Source organism: Leopardus geoffroyi, chromosome A1 (genome assembly GCF_018350155.1).
Source record: "Leopardus geoffroyi isolate Oge1 chromosome A1, O.geoffroyi_Oge1_pat1.0, whole genome shotgun sequence".
In the NCBI taxonomy this organism is placed as follows: domain Eukaryota; kingdom Metazoa; phylum Chordata; class Mammalia; order Carnivora; family Felidae; genus Leopardus; species Leopardus geoffroyi.
In genome coordinates this window covers 5,195,813-5,221,467 of record NC_059326.1, presented here as the reverse complement: position 1 = coordinate 5,221,467, position 25,655 = coordinate 5,195,813, and the positions used below count along the sequence as shown (strand labels likewise).

At 45.0% G+C, this 25,655-nt stretch overlaps 1 protein-coding gene across 12 annotated transcripts in view; it reads right to left on the bottom strand.

Annotated features, from left to right (window-relative positions):
- The window catches only part of ATP8A2 (ATPase phospholipid transporting 8A2), a 641,066-nt gene that overhangs the window by 518,248 nt on the left and 97,163 nt on the right, over positions 1-25,655 (bottom strand). For 11 of the 12 annotated variants that reach the window (XM_045459237.1, XM_045459162.1, XM_045459073.1 and 8 more), the window contains one exon: positions 22,656-22,800. In XM_045459237.1, the coding sequence (XP_045315193.1) occupies positions 22,656-22,756 (101 nt within the window). In that variant the 5' untranslated portion in view covers positions 22,757-22,800. Of the gene's footprint in view, positions 1-22,655; positions 22,801-22,945; positions 22,983-25,655 lie in introns of those variants that run through there. The other variant, XM_045459576.1, reaches the window with a different exon arrangement.

Here is a 25,655-nt window from a genome sequence, read left to right as displayed (position 1 = left end):
TGTGTCTCCTTCTCTCTCTGCCCCTCCTTCGCTCACGCTCTGTCTCACTGTCTCTCAAAAATAAATAAATGTAAAAAAAATTTTTTTAAATAAAAAAAAAATAGCCAAAGTATGGAAAGAGCCTCAATGTCCATCGATGGATGAATGGATAAAGAAGATGTGTATATATACACAATGGAGTATTACTCGGCAATCAAAGAATGAAACCCTGCCATTTGCAACTATGTGGATGGAACTACAGGGTCTTATGTTAAGTGAAATTAGTCAGAAAGACAAAAATCACACGACTTCACTCAGATGAGGACCTTAAGACCCAGAACAGAGGAACACAAGGGAAGGGAAGCAAAATAATATAAAAACAGGAAGGGGAACAAAACAGACTCATAAATATGGAGAACAAACTGAGGGTTACGGGAGAGGTTGTGAGAGGGGGGCTGGGCTAAATGGGGAAGGGGCACTAAGGAATGTACTCCTGAAATCATTGTTGCACTATATGCCAACTAACTTGGATGTAAATAAATAAATAATAAATAAATAAATAAAAATCCCTTCATGGGTGGGATCAGCTACATCTTCTCTAGTGAGTAAGCTGAGGTCCATTTAGATTAAGTTGCTTTTTTCTTTTTTTCAAATTTCTTTAAAAAACTGTTCCTGTCAGGAGCTAACTAACGTAAGCACAAAATATTTTCTTCATTTTCATGCAGGTTTCATGCAGGGCTTTGAAAGGAGTCAGAATCGATAGAAAACCTCTTCCATTTGTCTAACAAGCAAGTGGGAGGTGGCAGAGAACCGGTGGCTCCAGGGAGACGGAGGTCAACTGGGCTGCGTGACTTACTCAACCATTTCCATTTTCGAAGATGCTCGCAATCTTTTTTCCGCCTCACGTGGTCTCCTCTTCAACAACTATTCACTCGGAGGGCACGGGCAATTGCATCAAGTCTTGAATTGTACAATTAGCCTACTACATCAAACTTAAAACCGTCTATCTAGTAAAAAAAAAAAAAAAAAAAAGCTGACACTATCACCGTAGCGTTACTTACAACGGCCCAGATATGGACCAGCCCAAGTGTCCGGTGATCAAAGAACGGATAAGCAAGAGATGGCAGGTGTAGATTAACACAGTGGAATATTACTCAGCCATGAAAAAAGAAAATCCCGCCATTTGTAATGACAAGGACAAACCTAGAGGATACTATGCTAAACGAAAGAAGTCAGAAAGACAAATACTATATGGTTTCGCTTCTATTTGGAATAAAAAAAAAAAAAAAAACAGGCTCAGAGAGAGCAGATTGGTGGTTGCCAGAGGGGGGGGAGGGATGAAGCAGATGGGAAAAATAAGTGAAAGGGATGGAGAGGTACAAACTTCCAGGCATAAAATAAGTCAGTCATGGGGGTGTCATGAACAGCACGAAAGATACAGACGATAATACTCCATTAACACATAGGCCCATCTGGGTGTTCAGTGTGGTAAAGTTCGCTAAAGGGAAATGTGAGGAAACGCCCAACTCGCTTTGTGAACGGGAACAGTAAATGGATGAGAGAGGCGAAGCGCTGAAAAGAAAGAAGACGGATCCCAAGGATGCCGGTCAGCAAAGACCCACTGGGGCACCGGAAGAACATGGTGGAGGTTATAGGCTCACCCGCTAGGTCCGCGTGAATATGTTAACATCACTGTGCTGAATCATCAGTGTCAACCTTACTCACTGCTAGGGGGATTCGGACAGAAGAGGTCCGAGAAAATGAACAGGAAAGTAAAGTTAGCCGTGTTCAAGAACAATTATAAAACCATCAGAAGCTTCAGATCAATTTTTAGCCTTAGGTTTTCAGTTTTTGAAACACGGATGAAGGTCCGGTGAATATGAGAACAGCAAACCTCTTCTAAAAACCGGCAGATACCAAGAATCCTTGCCCCTCAAAAACAAAACAGAAAAATGCAAAAACAAACCAAAAAAAACCACAAAAAACAAAAAAACCAATAGGCTGTGTTCCCTATATTCTCCCCTGTTATCATAAATCCTTCCAACATTCATCTCTGCCAAACAAGCTTTTATACCCTTTGCAGCATGGTTTTGCTCCCAGCAAACCTACTCAAATATTTATAAATGACCCAACGTTGGCAGCAAGAATCTTCTGCAGTGGCAGAAAGGTCAAAGCTTTCACACACAGACACACACACACACACACACACACACACACACACACACACACACACACACACCCAATATACACAAAGGCCCCACTTGGAAATACCTACAATACACAAAAAGCAACAGACTCAGACTGATTTTTTCTTTGGTGTTTTCCCCCCACCAAAAGATTGAAAAACTCAAAGTATATTATTCAGCAATGCAAAACTAAGTGGGTGTCTTCACATAAAGTACCTATGTTACTTTCCCAACATCACCTAAGTTCTCTGTGCCCTTTCCCAAGCAGCACCGGCTGTTCCAACCCTTCCATGTTTTCAAACTCTCCACCCTACCCCTACCCCCTCACTTCGAGGCTGTGCACCCCCACGTCATGGGGTACACGGAAGCTGTCGATTGGACTTGATTCACCTTGCTCCTCATAGCACCCAAGCTGCCACCTCATCCAGCCTTAGCCCCTTCCGTCCTATCTTTGAAAGGGACCATTCCACCTTTGCACCTGCGCTCGGGATCTGATGCCCCAGGCCCAATGCCCTTAACCTATCCTACCTCCCTTCTCCACCACTGTCAGCAAGACAGGTGTTTTTGAAAGACAGAGTGTGTGCACATGTAAAGGGGGCCTGGGGAGAGGGAGAGAGGGAGGGAGAGTCTTAGACTCCACAGCCAGCATGGAGCCCGACACAAGACTCAATCTCACAACTGTGAGATCATGACCTGAGCCAAAATCAAGAGTCAGAACTTAAATGACTGAGCCACCCAGGCGCCCCCAGCAAGACAGTTTTTTTTTTTTTAATGTTTTTTGAGAGAGAGAGAGAGAGAGAGAGAGAGAGAGAGAGAGATGGAACGGAGGAGGGGCAGCGAGAGAGAGAGAGACAGACAGACAGAATCTGAAGCAGGCTCCAGGCTCTGAGCTGTCAGCACAGAGCTTGATACAAGGCTCCAACTCACAAACCAGGAGATCAAGACCTGAGCCAAAGTCGGAGGCTTAACTGACTGAGCCACCCAGGAGCCCCAAGACAGTTCTTAAAATCCTTTCCTTTCTCCCCTTCTTTCAGCCTTTCCTCATCTCCCTTCACTGCCAACTCCATTCAAGAAGACAATTCCACCCTGCCGTCCTCCCCACCTCCCATTTAGCCTTTAACCTACCATTCCCTGGCCTCTGATGCTCTCATTAACAGAAACTACTCGGTGACCTATCACAGCAAAGGGATTCTTGTCCACACCTAACGCCATTACTTTTCTCCTTGAAGGGCCATCCCGGGCTTCTGCAGCCCTCCTTTTCTGGTCACCACCCTCCACCTCGGATGGCTCCTTTTCTTTCACAGATGGATCCTTGAACAGGGATCTTCCCTAAGGTTCTGCCCTTGGCCTTATTCAACATCCAAACCATTTCCACCTCCAAGGTTCAAATTACCACCAGTGTGCCCGTGGTCACCAAATCCACCCCCAACCCCAACCCCTACCACATGCCCTCTTTGGACGTACCCGCCTGCCCATCCCACAGACCCTACATGGTCAATGTGGCCAAAATGAATGGCTCTACCCCTAGTTCCTTCCATTTGTTTAGTAATCCCAAGATGAATTTCATTGGCCAAGGCCAAGAGTCCAGGAAAAGGTAAGCAAACAACAATAACCAAAAAAATGATCAAAAAGTTATAAAAATAGGTCAAGAGCATCTACTGGATAGAAGAAGGATCTCTGGAGGGATTTTGTTATTCAACACAAAAATTTATGAGCAAAATCATACAATACAAACATGAACAAAAAACAAGCAAAGGCTGTAGTATTAACATGCAGTCAATTTTGAGAGCAAAATAACAAACATAGGCCAAAATACTAATTATAGCTATGTTACCACCAATGGGACAAATTCCATGTATTAAATGACATAGCATGAAAACATGTAAAACGAAAGTCCTAAGCAAATGGACCAAAACCTTTGTAACGGGAGAATAATTCTATTACCAGACTAATTGGATAGACTAAGAATATAGACTTGAAAAATGTAATTAAGAAGTCTCAACAAATGAACTTTGGATTCTATAGAGAATACATCTTCCTTCCAAGTGCAGAGGGAAATCTAGAATAACTCCCTCACTCCTAGTCTCAGGGACTGAAGCAGCAGGGAAGAGATGACCACATCCATGGACTACCTTGAACTTTTTTACCAATGGGCCAGAGAAACGGACTCCCACCGCCTCAGGCACTGGGGGCCAGCAGGAGTAAGGATGACAGCAATAACTGGCCAATAGGTCAACCCAAACACTGCTCTGTCCGTGCCAGGTTCCAGCTCAGGATCCACTCAAAACACAGGATTTCACAACGAGAAGAGACCTTGAAAAGGCCTGGAAGAAACCGTGCTACATCTAAATCCATCTGCACAGGGGCGGGAGGAGCTGCAGGTTCACGGTCAGGGACACAGTGACAGTCCAGAGCCAGGTCAAGGCTGGCTCGCCATGACGCCAGCTGCCAGCAGTGATCCACTTACCCAGTGTCTGACACCCAGGAGAGTGGTTTTGTTGTTCTTGTTTTTAAAACAGCCCCCTCCTTAACTTACAAAATTACTTTCAGTAACAATCAAGAACAAAAACCTGACCGGGAATTAAAGGCCCGACAGCAAACATTATCTTCATTAAATTGTATGTAATCGTGTCAGTAAATTTTTATTGTGGCAGAGAGAAGCACAACTATTTTTAGTCAATCATTTTTATACCATAACAGTTTGAACTTTAATCCTTTGGTTATAGGCTGCTATGATATGTCAATAATGGTCAAGAAACTAGTAAACAAAAGGGTGCCTGAGCGGCTTAGTCGGCTGAGCATCCGACTCTTGGTTTCAGCTCAGGTTCGTGGGTTCGAGCCCCGCGTCGGGCTCTGTGCTGACAGCTCAGAGTCTGGAGCCTGCTTCAGATTCTGTGTCTCCTTCTCTCTCTGCCCCGCCCCTGCTTGTGCTCGCTCATTCTCTCCAAAATAAACATTTAAAAAATAAAATAAAAAGAAACTAGCATGTGAAATTTAACAAAACCAAAATGTCTGCCAAAGGAGGAATTTAGACAACTAGTAAATAATACCACTAATGTTACATTTTCTTTTCCTTATTTGCATTTTGATTTTAAAACCATGAGTAATTATGAAAAATCAATTGTAAGATCATTATGAAACCTAGTCTTTGTATACGGGGAGCCAGAGGGTTACCTGTATGTGCCGACTTCCATGGAGAGTACAATACTTATTTAAAATAAAAATGTGCTCGGGGCACCTGGATGGTTCAGTTGGTGGAGCATCTGACTCTTGATTTCTGCTCAGGTCACCATCCCAGGGTCATAGGAGCGAGCCCTACATGGGGTGTGGAGCTCGCTTAGGATTCTCTCTCTCTCTCCCTCTGTCCCCTCCTGCACGCATGCACTCACTCTCTCTTAAATGAATGGATGAATAAATAACATTTGAAGCATACAGATGTGTAATTTTACATATACAGAAAACCCTTCAAATTTAATCATCACAGCCATTGTCTAGAACTCAGCTCAACGGAAGACTTGTTCAGGGAGAGCATCTTTCCTGCCATTGCCGCTTCCAGCTGCTGGTACACAGTGATAACGGAAGGCAGGCAGACCTCCAGGCGGTTGCACTGTTTGCACCTCAGGCAGGTGCACTGTTCCCACCTCTGGCCTCGAGGGAACACACCCGAGGGCCGCTCTCACTCTCCCGAAGGAGCTCCTCTTTTAAGAGGCCGAGGACCCGCGCCCAAAAGCACAGGGGCAACGAACTTATCCCACAGCAGCGGCTACATGTGTGTTCTCTAAGTCCCCTTTCTCAAAGGTACCGAAAAGCTAAAGAGAACTATGGGGAAAGGGGAGAAACAAATGGAACAAGAAGATCAGACTCACAAATGCGGCAGCCTCACTTTCCCACCACAGCATCCCCAACCCCAAGCGCAAGGACTCGTGTGTACTAGGTACTAAAAATAAATTTGATGAATGAAGAAACTTTCAACTTCAACTAATATAAAGGAGTAAGGATGCCAGCAATCACATTAAGTCCCAAAGGCACCTGCATTTGAGGGCAGATATCAGTCTATTAAATCTGAAGAATTGACATTAAAAGCATTTAACTTAGCAGCCCCCTTTGCAAGAGTATTTTATATATAAGAGCACATCAAAACCACACAATACATCAATTTTTGAGGCTTAAGTGACTGCTTTGGGGGTTCTACTTTGTTCAATAAGCAATTAAGTGTGAAGGGAAATCTTAGAACAACACATTAAGCCAAGTCTAATTTCCCGTGCAGTTCTGACCTTCACCTGTAGAGCAAAGTCATGCAGCCAAGATTTTCCATTTCCCATTGGCCAGAACTGTGCCTGGTGCTGGGAGAACACAAGATGAAACAGACAGACTTTGCCATCAAGGATGAGACAGCAGAGCTGGAGAGTCAGAGACACAAAAATAGATTTGATGCACCAGGCTAAGCTCCACAACAGAAAAGTCCACGCGAAGCTGTGGCACAAGCAGGGGTCGCTCAACCTCCAAAGGGTGGGGATGCAGGACAAGGATGAAAATGCTTAAGAGATAGGAGAACCGAGCCTTAAAAGACAGAGCTCACTACGTGGACCAGCGTTAGTAGGAAAAGAGAGCACTCCGGGGAAAGCACTGTGAGTAGAGGCCCAGGGAGTTCTCCCTGCAGCCAGAATGCAGGGTGAGAAGGGGTGTGGGGAGAGGAGACAGTCAACCTGGGATACCATGAGAACAGCCAGCCTCATGTGTCTTACTGAAGACAAAACAGATGTAGTATAGCGCCTTAACTGCCTCTGGACCCATGACCTCCAACAACCTAGATGGGAAGGAAATGGGCACTGAGGCAGGCGGTCACGGTAGAAGTGAAGAAATCAGGGCCTGAGACAGTGCCGTAGAAACCCCCTACTTGACAAAGCAGATCTGGCCCATGCCAATCCCACCACATTCCCTCCGCAGCCCTCTTTCTCCATCCTGGTCCCAGAATCCCCCAACGTTCCCAGGATCATTGGGGAAGGATGGGCACAATAAAGGCAACCACACTCAGAAGCAAGAAGGAAAAGAAGTCGTCTGAGTTTCCTCTAAACCTTTGTATCTATTTTAATGGCGTTTACCGTGGTGCGCAACAAGGCAGGAGATCAATCATAGAAGGATCCAAGAGTAGAAACTGATCACTTGATAAAGAACGGGAACTCCCCACAGTGGAGGAGAACCCCGCGAGGAACCCGGAGAATAGGTTCACAGAGACCGAAAGGAGAATGGTGGTCGCCAGGAGCCAGGGTGAGGGGGGAAACGGGGAGTTGTCCCGTGGACATTAAGTCTCCCCTTGGGAAGATGAAAAGAGTAACAACGATGGGAACGTGCCTCACACTACTGAGTTGTTTACTCCTACACGGTTCAAATGGTAACTTTCAAGTTACCTGTATTTACCACCACGAGAAAGAGGAGTAAGCCGATCTGATAGGTTACGGAAGATGGGATGTACCAATATCCATGGCGCATTACGTTCTAGACGTTTTCACATTTGTAACCTTGTTTAGCTTCATGACACTCCTGCAAGGCAGGTATGCTTCCCGCCAGACAAGTGAGGAAACACAGGCTCAGAGAAATTATGGGTGAAAAGTCATTCAGGTAGTCGCTGGTGGGCACAAGACGCGTATACCAATTTTCCTTTGCTGGCTTACTTGACCTAAGTACCTTCCCCCTCTGGCAATTCAAAATTTAAAATTAAAAAACATAGCTTACACTGCTCATTTTTTCCATTACCATTTTTCCAGTAAACACTTAATAATTTAAAATTATCCGTGAGAACCTCAGGCAAACACTAAAGTTGATCTTAATCAGGTTGCTGCACAAAGAGAATGTGTTTGTTCCCTTAAGATACACTCATCCTATTCGGTTTGCACGTTATCTTTTAATCCTTTTAAATGCAATTCAAAACCTGGTTGTTTTCATCTCAGGCGCTATGTAACAAGTTTGGTAGGAGAGTTTTTGCCAAATACATAATCTAAAACGCAAACAACAGGAACACCAAAATCTGTAAAGCACTCAGCCAGGCGCCGTTTAAAGTGCTTTATATATATTAACTCATTTAATTAGCCTTCACAAGAATCCTATGGAGTATGCACCGGAGGATGGGGAGGACTGTAAATGAGGACCCCCTTCAACAAAGTCCCCTGGAGTGTTGGTTTCAAACAGAAATCAGCCTTGCCCCAGACCAGATGAACCTAGATTTTTCTTATACAATGTAAAGTTTGGGGGAAAAAAATGATCCATAGACTGTGGCCTCACCAATCAAGTTACCTTTATATGCATGCCACAGGAGAGACGCACAGCACGGCAGGTAGCATGCAAACACGACGAGAATGACAAACGGAGGGCAAAATATACATAAGCACAGATGGCATTCTACGAGGATTCCACAAAAATGCACTGGATCGTTTTTTAGGTCCATAAACCTTGGCAAAGAGATTCCGGAGACCGTTCACTTTTTAGTCTTGCCCAGCAGAGACTGCATCTTGGAAGTTACTAAATAGCTACAGCACTTCTGCCGAACTCAACCTCAGCTCTCTTATCTGATAAACATTATTCCATGGATGTATGTGGACCCATTTTTATGCTGTTCTTTTAAAAAAAATTTTTAATGTTTATTTTTGAGAGAGACAAAGAGAGAGAGAGACAGACAGACAGACTGCGAGCAGGCGAGGGGCAGAGAGAGAGGGAGACACAGGATCCAAAGCAGGTTCCAGGCTCCGAACTGTAGCACAGAGCCCGACGCGGGGCTGGAACCCACAAACCGCGAGATCATGACCTGAGCCGAAGTCGGACGCCCAACCGACTAAGCCACCCAGGCGCCCCCAATTTTATGCTGTTCTAATTTTTTTGACATTCAGTGAGTTTCCAGAAAGCAAACAGCATAGGAGTTTCTTTTAAAAGCTAGACATAACTCTATCTTTTCTTTAAAGATTTTATTTTCAAGTTATCTCTACCCCCAGCATGGGGCTCAAACTCACAACCCTGAGATCAAGACTTGCACGGTCCACCAAATGAGCCAGCCAGGCACCCCAGTGATATTTTTTCTAATGGTCGTATCTCAAAATATCAAAATTCATCAGGTCCCTTAGCACAGTAGTTCAAAAACCATCAATTTATCTTCAACAGCTATGTGAGAAAACATTTGATTGGGAGGGATGTTAAATCGGTATTTTCAAACTACTTATATAGGTATTAGGATTTAAAATCGAAGTCTTAAATATCATGAGTTTTTTTCTAGAAGACACTTATTTTAGTCTCTAGCAAATGCCACCATTGTATTAAAAATAACTTGTCCTGGGGCGCCTGGGTGGCTCAGTCGGTTGACCGTCCGACTTCGGCTCGGGTCATGATCTCCCCATCTGTGGGTTCGAGCCCCGCGTCGGGCTCTGTGCGGACAGCTCAGAGCCTGGAGCCTGCTTCGGGTTCTGTGTCTCCCTTTCTCTGCCCCTTCCCCGCTCATGCTCTGTCTCTGTCAAAAATAAATAAATAAACATTAAAAAATTATTTTTTTTTTTAATTTTTTTTTCAACGTTTATTTATTTTTGGGACAGAGAGAGACAGAGCATGAACGGGGGAGGGGCAGAGAGAGAGGGAGACACAGAATCGGAAACAGGCTCCAGGCTCTGAGCCATCAGCCCAGAGCCTGACGCGGGGCTCGAACTCACGGACCGCGAGATCGTGACCTGGCTGAAGTCGGACGCTTAACCGACTGCGCCACCCAGGCGCCCCTAAAAAATTATTTTTTAAAATAGCTTGTCCAAGTAAGTGTAGGACATATGATAAATTATTTTTTTTAAACAGTGTGGTGTGCCCATGTACCATCCAAAGATACTACCAAATGGACCCCAAAACTAGAAATAGCTTGATCCTGACAAATTGCAAGAGAAATACATGAAAGTATTGTTGGTTACTGACTGACCACCCCTCGCCGTGTCAACATTTTCTCAAAACTCATACCGTACCAAAAACCGTATCTCTACAGAAGTCTATGATTATTATACTAAACATTAAGGGCGCCATTAAATGCATGACAGTTCATTGATATTAATTCAGATGTGATATTAGAATATTTTGTTATGGTGACTACAACTACTTATGGCTGCTTATGGGCCAAGTCCTGCTTTTCATATGGGGGAATCACAAGAAGTCTCAACGTAAAGGAAGGACTCCCCCGTCAGCTAAACATGGACTAGACTGGTTTACCAGAGGAGTTAATGAGTTCCCAACGGAGATACATGTTCATGTGCAGGACAAATGAATTACAAGCATTAAGAACTTCAGGGTGCACACATATGTGAATACATTTACACAAAGTGGTGGAAGAAAACTGGTAAAGGCATGAGTAGGGATCTCCCATCAGGTTATTTTTTTCCTTTGGAGTTCCACAACTTAGTAATATCTACAATGCTTGGCCTACAAAGATGGTTAGCCCACATCAAGACCTCCATATAGAAAATACCTATGGTATGGTATGCACACTCATTCCCTCCTGTATTTAAAATTATTTCTCGAGGCACCTGGGTTGAGCACCTGACTTTGGCTCATATGGTTGGTGGGTTCAAGCCCCGTGTCGGGCTCTGTGCTGACAGCTCAGAGCCTGGATCCTGCTTCAGATTCTGTGTCCCCCTCTCTCTCTCTGCCCCTCCCCTGCTCATGCTCTCTCAAAAATGGACAAACGTTCAAAAAATAGGATTTTTAAAATAATCAATTTCTCTTGTAATGTCTAAGCCTATGTAGTGAACAAACTTTCTAAAAATACAAGTGGCAATAAAACCAGAAAGAGGTAGCAGGCAAAACAGGAAGACTGAGAGAAGTGAATGTTTCCGTCTGCCCTTGGCACAGTCATTCTATAAAATAACTCAATTTACTGATACGTCAACACTGGGATGATTGAGGAACTCTAATTTGTAAAGGGAACATTAAAAATTAATAGGAGGCAGTTTTAACAAAGATGGAATACTGGGGAAGTAATTATGATACTACTCAGCAAATAACCTTACGGTCTGAAAATAAAGAGCTCTATTTTTAAATCGTCAGGGTTTTGTAACACATTTCATATGCTAGACAGTAATGCTTTCAAGACCTCCACACCTTTTACTGGAATAGAAACAAAGGACTCGTATTTTTGATAGGATAAGAACACTCCTTTATATAATTCAATCTACAATTAAGTATTCAAATTAAACATCATGCACAGTATTCCTTAGGGATGGTCAAAGCAGAGTCCAAATGGCTTAAAAGCTGACTGTCCAGAACAAGGAAGGGAAAAAGGAAGGAAGGAGGGACAAAAGAGGGAAGGAGAGAGAGCTACAGATTCTACATTTGTAACTCAGAACATTTCTACTTCTCCATTTGGACCAGGTTTAAGGTTTTCACCGTCCCGTAGTCAAGAACCTTCACTGGTATCTGGTTGCAGGAGGAGGTCACAGTGACTTTAACGTGAACTTACACGGGACCCTGTTCTCTCAACACCACCAAACGCAGGCGCCAATTTCTTGAAGCTACAATGATACACACACGCACGCTTGAACACGTCTCAGCCCGGTCTTACGCTCTCGGGACAGCACGCTTGCCTGTAGAAGTTGCAGAAAAATATAGGAAAAATATACAAAAGCCCCTAACATGCAAAATCTACCTTGCTGGGTTTTTTTTTTTTTTATGTTTATTTTTGAGAGGGAGAGCGCGTGAGTGGGAGAGGAGCAGAGAGCGAAGGGGACAGAGGATCCTAAGCGGGCTCTGCACTGGCAGCAGGGAGCCTGATGCGGGGCTCGAACTCACAGAACACGAGATCATGACCTGAGCCAAAGTGTGAGATTAAGACTGGAGCTGAAGGTGGATGCTCAACTGACTGAGCCACCCAGGTGCCCCTACCTTGCTATTCTTTAACCTGCATATTTACTGTCCAGGTACTCTCTGTCCTTTGCCCAGGGTAGTACTCAAATACACTTTCCTTTCCTCACCCCCCACCCATAGCTCATCAACTCAATGTTCTAGGCCTCAAATAATTGGATAGTAAGCAATACACCTGGCAGAAGAGAACGTGAATAATAACCAGCCTGGACTTCCAGCCACTCTTTGGACACTATACCAAATACCATACCTTGGGTTACATACATACTGCCATCAAAATCCTACCAACGTACAAGGTACATTATTATAGCTCCCACTTACTGAGCCAAATATCTTGGAACGGAACATATCTCAAGGTAGAGGAGGAGCTGACAACAGCTGGAGCGACTTCCTAGTAGAGCTGCTGGAAGAGGGGGACAAAGAGCTCCACGCCTTCACGACTCAGCCAACAGAGGCGCCCCTACACCTCTGAGCCCCTGGGGGGTAGGGTAGTACTGAGGTAGAAGGAAGTTTGTGCTATTTTGAGGTCAAGGACCTTGCTCTAACCCAGCATTCAATAGAGTTTTAAAAGAATCCTCGGGAATAGAAGAAATAGTGTCACTACTTTCTCTGTCCCCAAAATTGGACCCTAACTAAGGACCATGCTTATCTATTCCTCCACCCACTCACGACCTCCCCTCTGATCACCCCTGGTGACTTGTGCTTCCATGATCCTGTAGCCCCACACCTCACCTCAGGAAATTACAACAGCTAAACTCCACTCTAAACATCAGAGCGTGCTGGAAGGTTCTCCAACAACCTAACGCTGTTACTTGCGTCTTTGAAAGCTTCTCCTGGTTACACCCAATGCACAGATCATCCATCATCCCCGATTTCTTCCACATCCTTGCTGGAAAGACACACGCTCAGCTTTCCTGCTCCTCTGCACCTTCACCTGGGCCGTTCCCCATGCCAAGGATGCCTCCCCACCTGATCTTTCGGGCTGGGCTCTAACTCCTCTTCCAACCCGGTTCATTGATCTTTCCCCCATTCGGCTGCCTGCTTCGCTCTGAAGTACAGCCAACCACCCGGCCCCAATTCACCACATTTCATAAAAGGGGACTGAAGTGCATTGCTAGTATAGATCAAATGCAGGGTTAGAAATGGCGCTAAGTCCCATTGATGTGATCGGTCTCAGGGTTGCTGAGGTCTGAAGTCAAAACCGGAATGGGTCAGACCAGATAGGTTTCTCCAAAGAAGAGAAGACAGCCCAAAGCTGGTGGCTCCAAAGCAGAAGGTGGGAAGAGGTCACCAGCTTCTATGTAGATGCACTCCCAACCATTTGATTTAATAACGTTTGTTGAGTAGACTGGCACCGGTGCCCCCACCTGGTCCTATGTAATGAGGTTTGAGGGAAAGCTCCCTAATGGGGAGATAGAGGGTAGGGGGTGCAATGGACTAAACTGAGTCCCGTGAAAATTGAGATGTTGAAGCCCTAACCCCCAGTATGAGGATACTCAGAGAGGTGAGATGTGGTCATGAGAGTGGGGTTCGTGACAGCTTGGTACCCTTATAAGAAGGGACACCAGAGAGTTGGGTCTCTTGCTTCACCACGTGAGGACAAAACAAGGCAGCGCTGTCTGCAAGTCAGGAAGAGGGTCCGCACCAGAATCTGACCATGCTGCCATTAATGGTCTCGGACTTCCAGCCTCTTAATATGCAGGAAAAATAACACTTAGCCGAGGTGGCTTAGCATTCTCTCCCCTATGTATATTCATGGCGGCCTGAGAGGACTGACGAGGGAGTGACAGTGGCACCCCTTCCCATCTGTTCACTCTGCTTATCACTACATATTTCAGTTTCTGTGTCCAGTTAGATATATTACTCCATGAATGCCCCTAATTCCAACTCAACTAAACCTCCCAAGAAGAATTAAGTGGCTTAAGAATCCCGTAATGAAACAAACCACAGACTGAAAGCAAGAAAGTAAGCGGGGCACCTGGGTGGGTCACTTGGTGGAGCATCTGACTTCAGCTCAGGTCATGATCTTCTTGTTTGTGAGTTCGAGCCCCGTGTCAGGTTCTGTGTAGACACCTCAGAGCCTGGAGCCTGCTTGGGATTCTGTGTCTCCCTCTCTCTCTGCCCCTCCCCTGCTTGTGCTTTCTCTCTCAAAAGTAAATAAACATTAAAAAAAATTTTTTTAAAGTAAGCAAGCAAGCGACAAGGAAAAAAACTGAATTGACACTTCTCTTCCTTATAAAAGCCCTTCCATCCATCTTCCTAAGTTCAACATTAGGATGATTTAATCAAATTGGATTAAGTCACCCAAAAATATTCAAAATAATCATTATTAACATGGATTTACATCCATAATTCTTAACTGAGAACCTTGGTAAATACATGTTGCGTCTTGAGATAATAACTAATGACAGTAACATATACACCGATACTTAAATATACATATCAAACATTCACGGTAGTGTTTTACCAATGGGACATGCGATCAAAACGGGAGACCACGGGCATAAATCTGAAACTTCTATGCGAGCACAAAGCCCGCTCTCAAGTGGATTACCTGGTCTCAGGCTGTTCTGAAACTGAAACCAGCCAACACTCTTTGAGAGTAGCCTTCCGAGTGACCGTCTATGTAACAAATACGGAAGACATATAGAATAATCCTCAGACTGACCAACAACATCCCAACCTAACCCCAAATCCTTTCCTAACTGTGTGTAATATAAAACAGTAAGGGTAGCTAAAAACCGGTGATTCGAGTTTTGAAGAGCCAGCTTTAAGAGAAAAGGGTAGATCAGCATTTAAATCAAACTCAACGTCATGGATTTCAGGAAATTTCTTTGTAAAACATCACTGCATGTCTGACCCCAACAATGGTCAGACCTCTCCTTTTGTTCTCTGTAAGCATTGTCCCTCTTCAAAGGGATGCTGATTAGCATTTCTGAGTAAGCTTTTGCTGTCCATTGAGTGACTCAGCCGTAAGTGGAATAAACACTTAGAGGCTACTTTCTAGAGAACTACACAAAATCTCACATGACTAAACTCTGACCACAGAGTTTTCTGCATTCACTTTGCTACCGACTTTTCAAGTTCCGTACAAGTGGGTCAGCTGTTATGCCAACAGACTCTCCGTGTTGCCGTCTAAGGAAATGTTGTTTGACACCCAGGGAATGAGTGTTCTCCCATCCGATTAGCACAACAAACAGGCCAAGAGATGGGTCTGGTCTCTCTCTTCTGACCATCATCCATTCAAAACCATGTCTGTCTCCAATAAAGGAACTCAACATTTCCCAAAGCACCAACACAAAGACAGGGGTATAGTTTTCAGTTCCTACTCTCCCAGACACTTCTGCTAGTTTTTTCCAATTTTTTTTTTTAAACGTTTATTTATCTTTGAGACAGAGACAGAACAGGGGAGGGGCAGAGAGAGAGGGAGACACAGAATCCGAAACAGGCTCCAGGCTCTGAGCTGTCAGCACAGAGCCCGACGCGGGGTTCGAACTCACGGACCGTGAGATCATGACCTGAGCTGAAGTCGGATACTTAACTGACCAAGCCACCCAGGCGCCCCATAGTTTTTTCCAATACTTTGAGAGAAGTTGGTCTTTACAGAAGGGTTGCAAAATTAGCACAAAGAGTTACCATATACCCTTCACCCAATTTCCCCACGATGTTGATACGACCATTGCACAAGGATCAAAACTAATAATATTGGATGACAACTAGCTCAAAGAAATTACTACAGTAAATATGAAAATAACATTGGCGCAGTACTAGTCTGGCTACATCGTTTATTCAAAGTTCGGTTTTCCCACCAATGCACTTTTTCTGTTCCAAGATCTGATTCAGAACTCCTACCACATTTAGTTGTCCTAGGTCCTCAGTCTCCTCGAATTCTGGTTCAGTTTTAACTTGTTTTTCACAAATCCTGATGCTCGATTCTTTTTATCAGCTAGAATCAGAAACCCAAGCTCAAAGAAGACAGGAAGGTTTAAGAAAATTGGGAAATAGGGAAGAAGGGAAATAAATAAGTTACTGACTGAAACTCTCAGACTAAATGCCTTTACCCATTTTCATCAATGACAATGGCACAGATGGGACTTTGATGGAATTCAAGATATACTCATCCACCCATACAAGGGTCCACTTGATAGATCACCGTGAGCCTGTTCTCCTAGACATTTGCTGTCTCCTTAGAAACATCAAAACATCACAAAACTAGCCCGAGGCTGACATGCTTTTGTTTCTAAAAATACATTTCAAGAAAGCTAATGCTCTCAATAGCTACCTGAAAGACAGCGCTAAAAGAGTCCCCCAGTTCGAATATTTGCATCTGCGCCATGCCTTAAAAGCCTCGTCCAAGGGTGGAAAACCTGATAATGTCCTAATTACAAGAACCTTTTACGGCATTCGTGGCTGCTGGTATGTACAAATTAAGGACTCTCAACACGCTGGGACATTCAGGTGCAGAAACTACAGTGCGTGGTTTGGAGATTAACCAAGTATGTCCACCTCTAAGCCAAAAAGAGACGATTGAGTGAGGAGAGGATATTAACTTGACTAATCACTACACTATGTATATGTACGTCAAATCATGTTGCACATCTTCAATATACACAAAGTAAAAATATACAAATAGCTCAGTAACAGCAGCATACATAGAACATCTTGAAGCCGTTTCAAGGTAGGTAACACACGTGCTTTTACCACATATTTTCTCGATGAGGATTTTTATACATTTTACCTTGGCCAAACTTGACAAAAGCGCTCCCAAATCAGATTTGTCAACTTTGGTTTTTCAAACAATCTTCTTTACATGAGTAAAAGGCAGTTATGATTCTTACCAGGAACGTCGTATTGTTTGTTAACGTTGGCTGTTTTTTTTTTTTTTCTTACATTTATTTTCAATAGACGGAGGGAGACAGAGCACAAGTGGGGGAGGGGCAGAGAGAGAAGGAGACACAGAATCCGAAGCAGGTTCCAGGCTCCGAGCTGTCGGCACAGAGCCCAACGCGGGGCTCGAACTCACAAGCCTCGGGATCATGACCTGAGCCGAAGTCGGATGCTCCACCGACTGAGCCACCCAGGTGCCCCTGTTTGTTACGTTTTAAGCAGCTTAAGTGTGTCCCTTTTTCTAGCAAGGCAAAATTCTAGTTTAAACTTCTCTTGGCAAAAGCAATATTAAGCAGTTTTCCTTTAAGACAAACCAAGAAGAAATGCGATAGCTTGACCGAGCTAAGTTATTGCTTTAATGAAGATTTTTGTTAGCTGGAACTCCCACCTGAAATGACGCATTCAAAACACAGTATCTGTAAACATTCCTAACTTGCTTTGAAGACCTCATTTCAAACTCCCTCGTAGCCTTGAAACTAGTACAAATGGCGTGCTGATAATCCCACGAAAAGACGGCATACACCTGAACTTGATTGCATCCATTTGCTCAGCAAAGAGATCCAAACGATCAGCAAATTTCAGGGTATTTTCTGGAAAAAAATGTTTAACTTTCAACATTTGAGAGTTTAGATTTACAAAATTAAAGCTTCACCACCAGGTTGTTCTAAGTAGCAAACTTTCTATAAGCATTTAATGTTTCAGTTAAAATACCTAAGAGGCAATGATATCATTCATACGAAATGTCCAGAAGAGGAAAATCTACAGAGGGGAAATGAGTGGTTGTTCAGGCCCAGGGGGAGGAAACCATAATGGAGGTGGTGATGGTGGTACGACTCTAAATATACTAAAAACTACTGAATTATATACTTTAGGTAGACAAATTATATGGGATGTAAAATATATCCCAATAAAGCTATTAAAATATTTAAAATGAGGCGGGTGCCTGGGTGGCTCAGTCGGTTAAGCATCTGACTCTTGATTTCAGTTCAAGTCATGATCCCAGGTGTTGTGGGATCAAGCCCTAAGTGGGGCTACATGCTGAGCGTGAAGCCTGCTTGGGATTCATTCTCTCTCTCTCCCCGCCCCCACCCCTGCTCACATTCTCCCTAAAATAAAAAAAATTAAAATATTTAAAAGGAGATTGTACACCAGAAAAAAAGAGATCTTGTTAGGTGGATATATATATATATATATATATATATATATATATACACACACACACACACAATCCTGCATATGTGTGTGTGAACCTTGCAATATTCCATTAACTACTACTCATTTCTAGAAGGTGAAGCGGTACTGTCTTCATAACTAAGGCCCTAGGAAAAGCAATGCTTAGGAGAAAAAGACCATGTCCTATTTCCTCATAATTCTAAGAATCCAAATTCACTGGCCTCAACAATGGAAACTTCAAGCTACCATAGCTTTAAATCAATCACTGGCATTATTTTCAGTATGGAGAACAATGATAAGGTTTAGAGAGCCATCTACCGATATGGTGCAGATCCTCCCAGAACTTCAAGGAACTGCTTGGAATTTGGAGTTACCGTGTCTGGCATATCCCCCAGGGGTGCCAGGGCCACAGTCAACTCCAGCAGTGACCTTACCTGTGTGTTCGGCAGGCCCAGTCTCTTTCTTGGATATACTAGTTGAAACATTAACTCGACTTTCAAGGTCTGTCCTGAATTGTACCATGCAGCCCCTCACCAACCTTCCCCAACGCCCAACAGCCACATCCCTCTTTAGCAAACTCAGAACTCTTTTCTGAAATCAAAATGCCAGGTGGCCATAAAGACAGTCACAGAGCCACTGCCGTGATCAGTTCACTCCATGATCAGTTCTCCACTCTGAGTCATAAAGGGCGTGCGGTGGAGAAGGTCAGTGGGAACACCAGCCTCCTGAGGTCTATGTAACAGCCACAAAATCAGTACCCTGGACTCATGGGCTAGCATGAGTCTCACCTGTCCTACCTGGGCTCTTTTACAAACACTGATTTGGAAGCAAGTAATCAGTAATGAATACTCCACGCCCCTGCCTCCTCACCCCCCAAAAAAGTTAAAACCCTTTCTCAAAGATTAAGAAAAAATCCTTTTTCAACCCCTTTTTATGAAAATATTCCTTTGAACAGTTTTATCGACTTTGAGCAAACTTTCATAGCCAAGATAAAAAGCCTTATTTAAAGAATTAAGGATTTTTATAAGACGACTCCAGCAACATTAAAGTGCTAAAATAATGTGGCTCAATATTTTGTAAAATCCTTAAGCTTTAATGGCAAAAAGTTTTATAGCCAGTCCCTCAATGAACTAGAAGTCACATTACCAATTCCCCTAAATATAGACTTGAGGCGAAACAAATACTCAAAAGCCATTTTACAGAACAGCAAGGGCATTTTAATTTCTTAGACCCTATTCAGTGTTTTCTGAAATGTGCGTTCCCAATAGAAGCCATGAACTCAAACTGTATGATTTTTAATATTCGATGGGATTTATTTCAACTAATGCAATGATATTCTTATACAAGACTTGAAATAGAAGAGTTGGTACCTATTTTATTCCTAACCAACCCCAAGTGTATGTTCCCATACTTACAGCTCCTCCTACCCCCAAAAGTACAAATGAAACTGTACAACGGGTAGCCACTTGAAAAATCTGGTAAGATCAGCCTCAAAAGATAGCTTTGCATCTTGATTACGGAAAAAGTAGTGAATCCGCATTACCAAAGCTCTTAAAAATCTTCATCTTCCAGGGGCGCTTGGGTGGCTCAGTCGGTTAAGCGTCCGACTTCCGCTCAGGTCATGATCTCACGGCTTGTGAGTTTGAGCCAGCATCAGGCTCTGTGCGGACAGCTCGAAGCTCAAAGCCTGGAGCCTGCTTCGGATTCTGTGTCTCCTCCTCTGTCTGCCCCTCCCCCACTAGTACCGTCTCTCAAAAATAAATGTAAAAAAATTTTTTTTAAATCCTCTTCCATATAATAGGAAGTTTAAACAAATATCAAGACCCTTAGTTTCCCAACTTTAAGCATGCTTAAATGGATACCAGAGCCCAAGAAATCAAGAAAAACTAAGCAAAAATACTACTTGAAAACATCCTAAGGTTTAAGAAGAGAATTCTTCAATTAGACAACCTTATATAGTATATATTTTTGGGCCGAACACATTCACTGCTTAAAGTGTGTAGCATAGTGAAATATAGATCTCTTGAGCCTCGAAATCAAGCAAAGAAGAAAAAAAAAATAGAACATATTTAAGTAATCTTTCCATCTTTTTAAAAGTAATTGAATGGAAACATATATAAGGTATGAAGAAATGCAACTATATTGGCAATGCAGGATTCCAAACGGTTTCAAGTATATTCTCAGAGTTGTGTAATCACCCCCAAACGAAACCCCATGTACATTAGCAGTCACTCCCGTTTCTCAACCTCTTGCCTCGTCCTAGGGATCACTAATCCAGATCTCAATAGATTTGCCCCTCTAGACATCTCCTGTAAGTGGAATGAGGACTTCTGGGACAGGCTTCTTTCATTTAACATCATATTTAAGTCTCACCCCATATCGTAGCAAGTAATGTAGTTCATTCCTTTCCCCAGCCAATAGTATTCCATTATACGGATACTTGTTTATTCATTCACCAGTTGACTGACATTTGGGCTGCTGCACTTTGGAGCTGTTAGGATCACGCTGCTATGATCATTTGTGCACATGTTTTTGTGTGCAGTTTTTCATTGCCCTTGGGTAGACATACCTAGGAGGATTGGTGGGTCACATGGTAATTTTGCATTAACCCTTTGAGGAATTGCCAAACTGCTTTCCAAGTTCATGCCCATCATCAATGTAGGGAGAGCTCCAATTTTGCCACGTCCTTACCAACACCCAACACTTGTCGTCTTTTTGATTACAGCGTGTGAGTTTGGGAAGCAGAAACTCACTGTGGTGGACGCTCTGCATTTTAAACCGAGCCCGCTCATTCTTATCGGGACCTCAGCTATTCCTCTAGGCTACGTTTTTAAGTGAAGAGTATGTCCCAATGGTCATTTTTTGTTCCAATTTTTTAAAATTTTTATTTAAATCCAAGTTAGTTAACATATAGTGTAATAATGATTTCAGGAGTGGAATTTAGTGATTCACCACTGACACTTAATACCCAGTGCTCACCCCAATAAAGTGCCCTCCTTAATGCCCATCACCCATTTAGCCCATCCCCCCCACCCAACACACCCCCCCCCAGCAACCCTCAACGTGTCCTCTGTATTTAAGAGTCTCTTATGGTTTGCCTCCTCTTTTTTTTAATTTTTAAGGTCTACTTATTTTTGAGAGGGACAGAGTGCGAGCAGGGGAGGGGCAGAGAGAGAGGGAGACACAGAATCCGAAGCAGGCTCCAGGCTCCAAGCTGTCAGCACAGGGCCCAATGCGGAGCTCAAACCCGTGAACCATGAGATCATGACCTGAGCCAAAGTCGGACGCTCAACCGACTGAGCCACCCAGGTGCCCCTGCCTCCGTCTTTTTATCTTATTTTTCCTTCCCTTCCCCTATGTTCATCTGTTTTGTAAACCCAAAATAAAGCCTAACACTAACAATCTAGACCCAAACAACCTAACAGTCCCTTAATCAATGGAGGGGTCACCCCCATATAACATGCGCCATTATTCAACCACAAACTCTATCAAGCTACAGTCATGCCCAACGGCCAAACCTTTTTCAATAGGGATGTCCGGCTAAGCAGCCTGCGTAAGGGCTAGTGCTGCTGCCGAGTATTTAAGCACGCAACGAAGTTTCACCAGAGCTTTCGAGAAACACTGGGTTGCAATTCAAGCTTGTCAATAATCTATGTGTAACCTGATCAGTTAACTTCTCTATACCTGTGCATGGTGTTCTGAGCCATTCACAGAACCACATCCTCTGAAGTCACTCGTATAAAGTTGTCTACGTCTGAAAGTTTAATGAAATGTAAAACACCTGCTAACACCCGTGCCTAAAGATCTAGCTTCGCACAGCTGAAAGAATTTCAGCTTTCATTGAGAAGGTGGGTGCTATTTGCAGCTGTGCTAGTTAGACGCCATATGAGCACAGGGACATTATTTAACACCTCAGTTTCTTAGTCTGAAGGTAACGTTAAGAGGTTCTGATGATTCCTTAACCAAGTCCAGCTAAAGCATCCAAGACGGTAGCCAGCAAAAAGCAGACACTTAAATGTTTGCAGAAAGAGGGATGAAAGCTAACTCCGCACAAAGTTTCCCAGCATATAAGTACCTCATAACCAATGTTGGGGACCACTTAGGGCTGAGTGCGAGTCCTTGTGTCCTGTGGGAGTCCTTTAGAAAGCACTTCCCTACATTATGGTCTGCAAATCGGTAAGGAGAGCTCTCATTTAGCTCGAAACACGACTAGGAGGAATTCTTGGAAGGGAACCCAGGGATGAAAAGATAAGAGACCTCATTTTTGTCAGGGCCACAATAATAAAAACTTCCTCGGGGCTCACAGAGAGCCTGAGCACAGAACAGAGCCCAGGAAGAGAAAGGTAAAGGCTGTATTCACATGACCCCATTGGAAGCAGGTAGAGACTGTCAGGCTCCAGGGGGACGGGGGAGGGGAGTGGAAGGGGCTGGAGGAAGAGATGGGGGCAGAGGGTGTGGACCGCTGGCTAGGTGTGTGCAAACGCCGCCAAGAGCAAGATGAACCCCATCCCGGCCGTGAATCAACTGTCCTTGTGTCTCTCGGCCGCCTCCCCCTACCTGATCTGGTTGTCACGGAATTTGTTGAGATGCGGCTGGTTGAGGTAAATGGTGCGGGCTGGTGCATCCAGCTGGTCTCCAACAGACGTGGCCCGGGACATCTCATCCTCCGCCTTCTTGTAGCCCGAAGAAGGACGAACAGGTCCTGCAGAGACGGGGTGCGGGCAGAAAACAAAACACAAAGAAGTCACGCCAGGCAAGAGGCGGCGAGCACGGGCTGCCGGCTGGCGGGCGGGGACCGGCTGGGAAGGATGCTCTCTCTCTGGGCGCTGCCGGGCCCGCCTATGTACCTTGGCTCCCCCTGGAGACCTGCCGCCGCAGCTGCTCCCGGCTCCGCCCCGCCCCCTCCCGCGCCCCGCCCCCTCCCCGGGCCCCCGGGCGCCGAGGAGGGAGCCTCTCCCGCGGCCGACTCCGCCCCGCCCCCTCCCGCCCCGCTGCGGCCGGAGGCCTGGCTGGCAGGGGCACCGCTGCCCGTTGCAGGGGCGGGGAGGGGCCTCGGGGACAGCGGGGCCAGGGCCTCCCCCCCCCCCCCCCCGCCACCGGTGAGCTCCCCCTGCGGGCCCAGGGACCGCTGTCCGGAACTCGGTTTTCTCGGCTGCTCTGATTGACTTTAGGACAAAGATGCCGGCAAAGGGGCTGTACTCTGCATTGGTCGCCGCGGAAAGGGACGGCGAGAGCACATCTCCGTGCCCTACAAAGGAAATTCCCAACCCTCGGGGGTGATGGGCTCGGCTCCGCCGTGATCCTGAACGCACCGGCTGCCCTTCCCCCTAGGTGTGCCTGGCAACCTGAGGGAGGTAGCTTTACCCATCCCGGTTCACGGAGGGCTGCGTGATCTTGCATTTCATGGCGCCCGTTGGGTTCCTGTGGTTAAGGCACACGCAAGTGTATCCCCTTAAGAGTTGACTTCATTCCTACAGTCAAGCCCCTCTGTGGGCCAGCCGACCCCCCCCCTCCCCCACGCCATAACCTCCACGTATGCAGGTGTCAGCATGGAGAACAATGACACGCCCATTACTGGACGGGCTACACCTGAACACACCCCCATCGCCAACTGCCAAGTGTATCCCTTATCACCAGGGGCAACCCACTGCAAGAACCGACCCTCAGGGAGGGATGCCTGAAGTAAAGGATCACAGAAAAATAAATGCCCTGCAGAGCAGGCCTCCTCTCCTTTTCCATACCTGCATCTTCGCGCTACTATCTGCCATGCTTTCCACCTATCAAAGAAATGAATGATGTATACTGTTTAAGAAACTGACATCTCATTGCAGCAAACACCTACTTCACAGCTGCAACGAACATTCATTGACAGAGAGAAATCGTGAACGAGAAAGTGTTGACATCTGTGGAAAGTGATTATAATCCTATTCATCGTGATCACATGAGGGGAACAACCAAAACATAAAATCGGTTGAGAGCGGGCGTATTATCCCGAGGAGTATTCACAGCTGGGTCCCCGGTCACAGCGCGTTAGCTGCTCCCCATTTGGGGACCCCCATCTCCTCAGATGCTCGCTCCCTGCCTCCAGCCTCCACTCTCCAGGGTTCCTCTGGCCTCACAGGGGACTGCTCTGCCCTCTGCTTATTGACAAGGGGCAGCAGAGAGCAAAAGTTCCCACTTCAAGACTGACTGGCCTGAGAGCTCGGCCGGGGCTCCCACACTTCAGTCAGAGAACGCTGGGTTTTAAAGCACTTGCTGAATTAAGGCAGATAGGCTAGTTTCAAAAACATTCCCTTCATAAAAATACCGCTTTTTTTCTCTGCCCATTGACCCTGCTTTAGTCACCTCCAGCCTCGATCATCATTACCTGATATTTCTTTATGGTCCGTCTTCCCACGGCCAAGAGCAGAAGCTCCAGGACAACAGGGACATGTTTTGTTCAGTACAGTGATCTCTGCACCTACAACAGTACCTGGCACATAACGGGCACTCATGTTTGCTAGTTGAATAAGTCATCTTCACTCAAGTCTTCTAAAGGGTCGCTTTGAATTCTCCAGGCAGAGATGCAATGATTCGCACAGAGGGCTCAAACGCCATATGCTTGTATGGGTCAGAACAGTCCATTGCTTAGACTGTATTCACTCAGTGGCTCTTGACCCTGGTGCACATTAACATCACCAAGGGAGCTCCCACAATTATATAGGCCCTGGGCCCCACCCCCACAGATTCCAACGTCTTTTACTCTGTTCTCGAGTGCCTTGAGGGATACCAGTGGGCAGCCACAGTTGAGAATCACTTGTTGGATGCTGCTGGGAACAAACAAACAAACAAAGGCCTAGCGCCTACTGTCAAAATGTTACCCAGTTTAACGTACTAAGGTATAACTATGGTTACCAGTACACTACGGTTCAGGACAAGTGACTAAGAGTGGGCTTGAAGGTGCTAAGGAGGGTCAGGGGTCAGCAGCCTCTTTGGGCGTGAGGGGAGCTGGTGAAAAAAAGAGTTGGAGGACAGATATACAAGCATTAAAGTACGGGTAAGGTTTCTGTTAGGAAAGAGGACAAGGACAGTTGGGGGCAGGAACTAGAAAGAAGTTAGGCAAAGGCCCAAGTAGACAAGATGTATAAGCCAATGAAACCAAACAAAACAAAAAATGAGCACTGAGGGGTCCAAAGTGGGCAATAGAAAGGAAGCTGGGGCGGGGGGGGTCGGGGGAAGGACTGGGGAAGACTTAAATGCCAGGCCAGGCAAAGAAATTTAAACTTCATCCTGAAGGTCATCTGAAGCCACAGACGGTTTCTAAGCAGGGGAGAAGTGCAGCTGGCAGTGAGGTACGAGTAGAAGCAGAAAGAGGAGAGGATCTGTAGATAAGGAGATCAGGTAGGAAATTAATTCTACAATCTAGAAGCAAGAGGTTAAAAAGCAAAACTTCAATGGAGAATGGGCAAAAAAACAAAACAAAAAACAAAAAAAAACAAAAAAACACACAGACAGGAGAACAATCTCAAAAGGAAACCCTGTAAGACTTTTTTGGGATTGAATGTGTGGGCCAGAAAA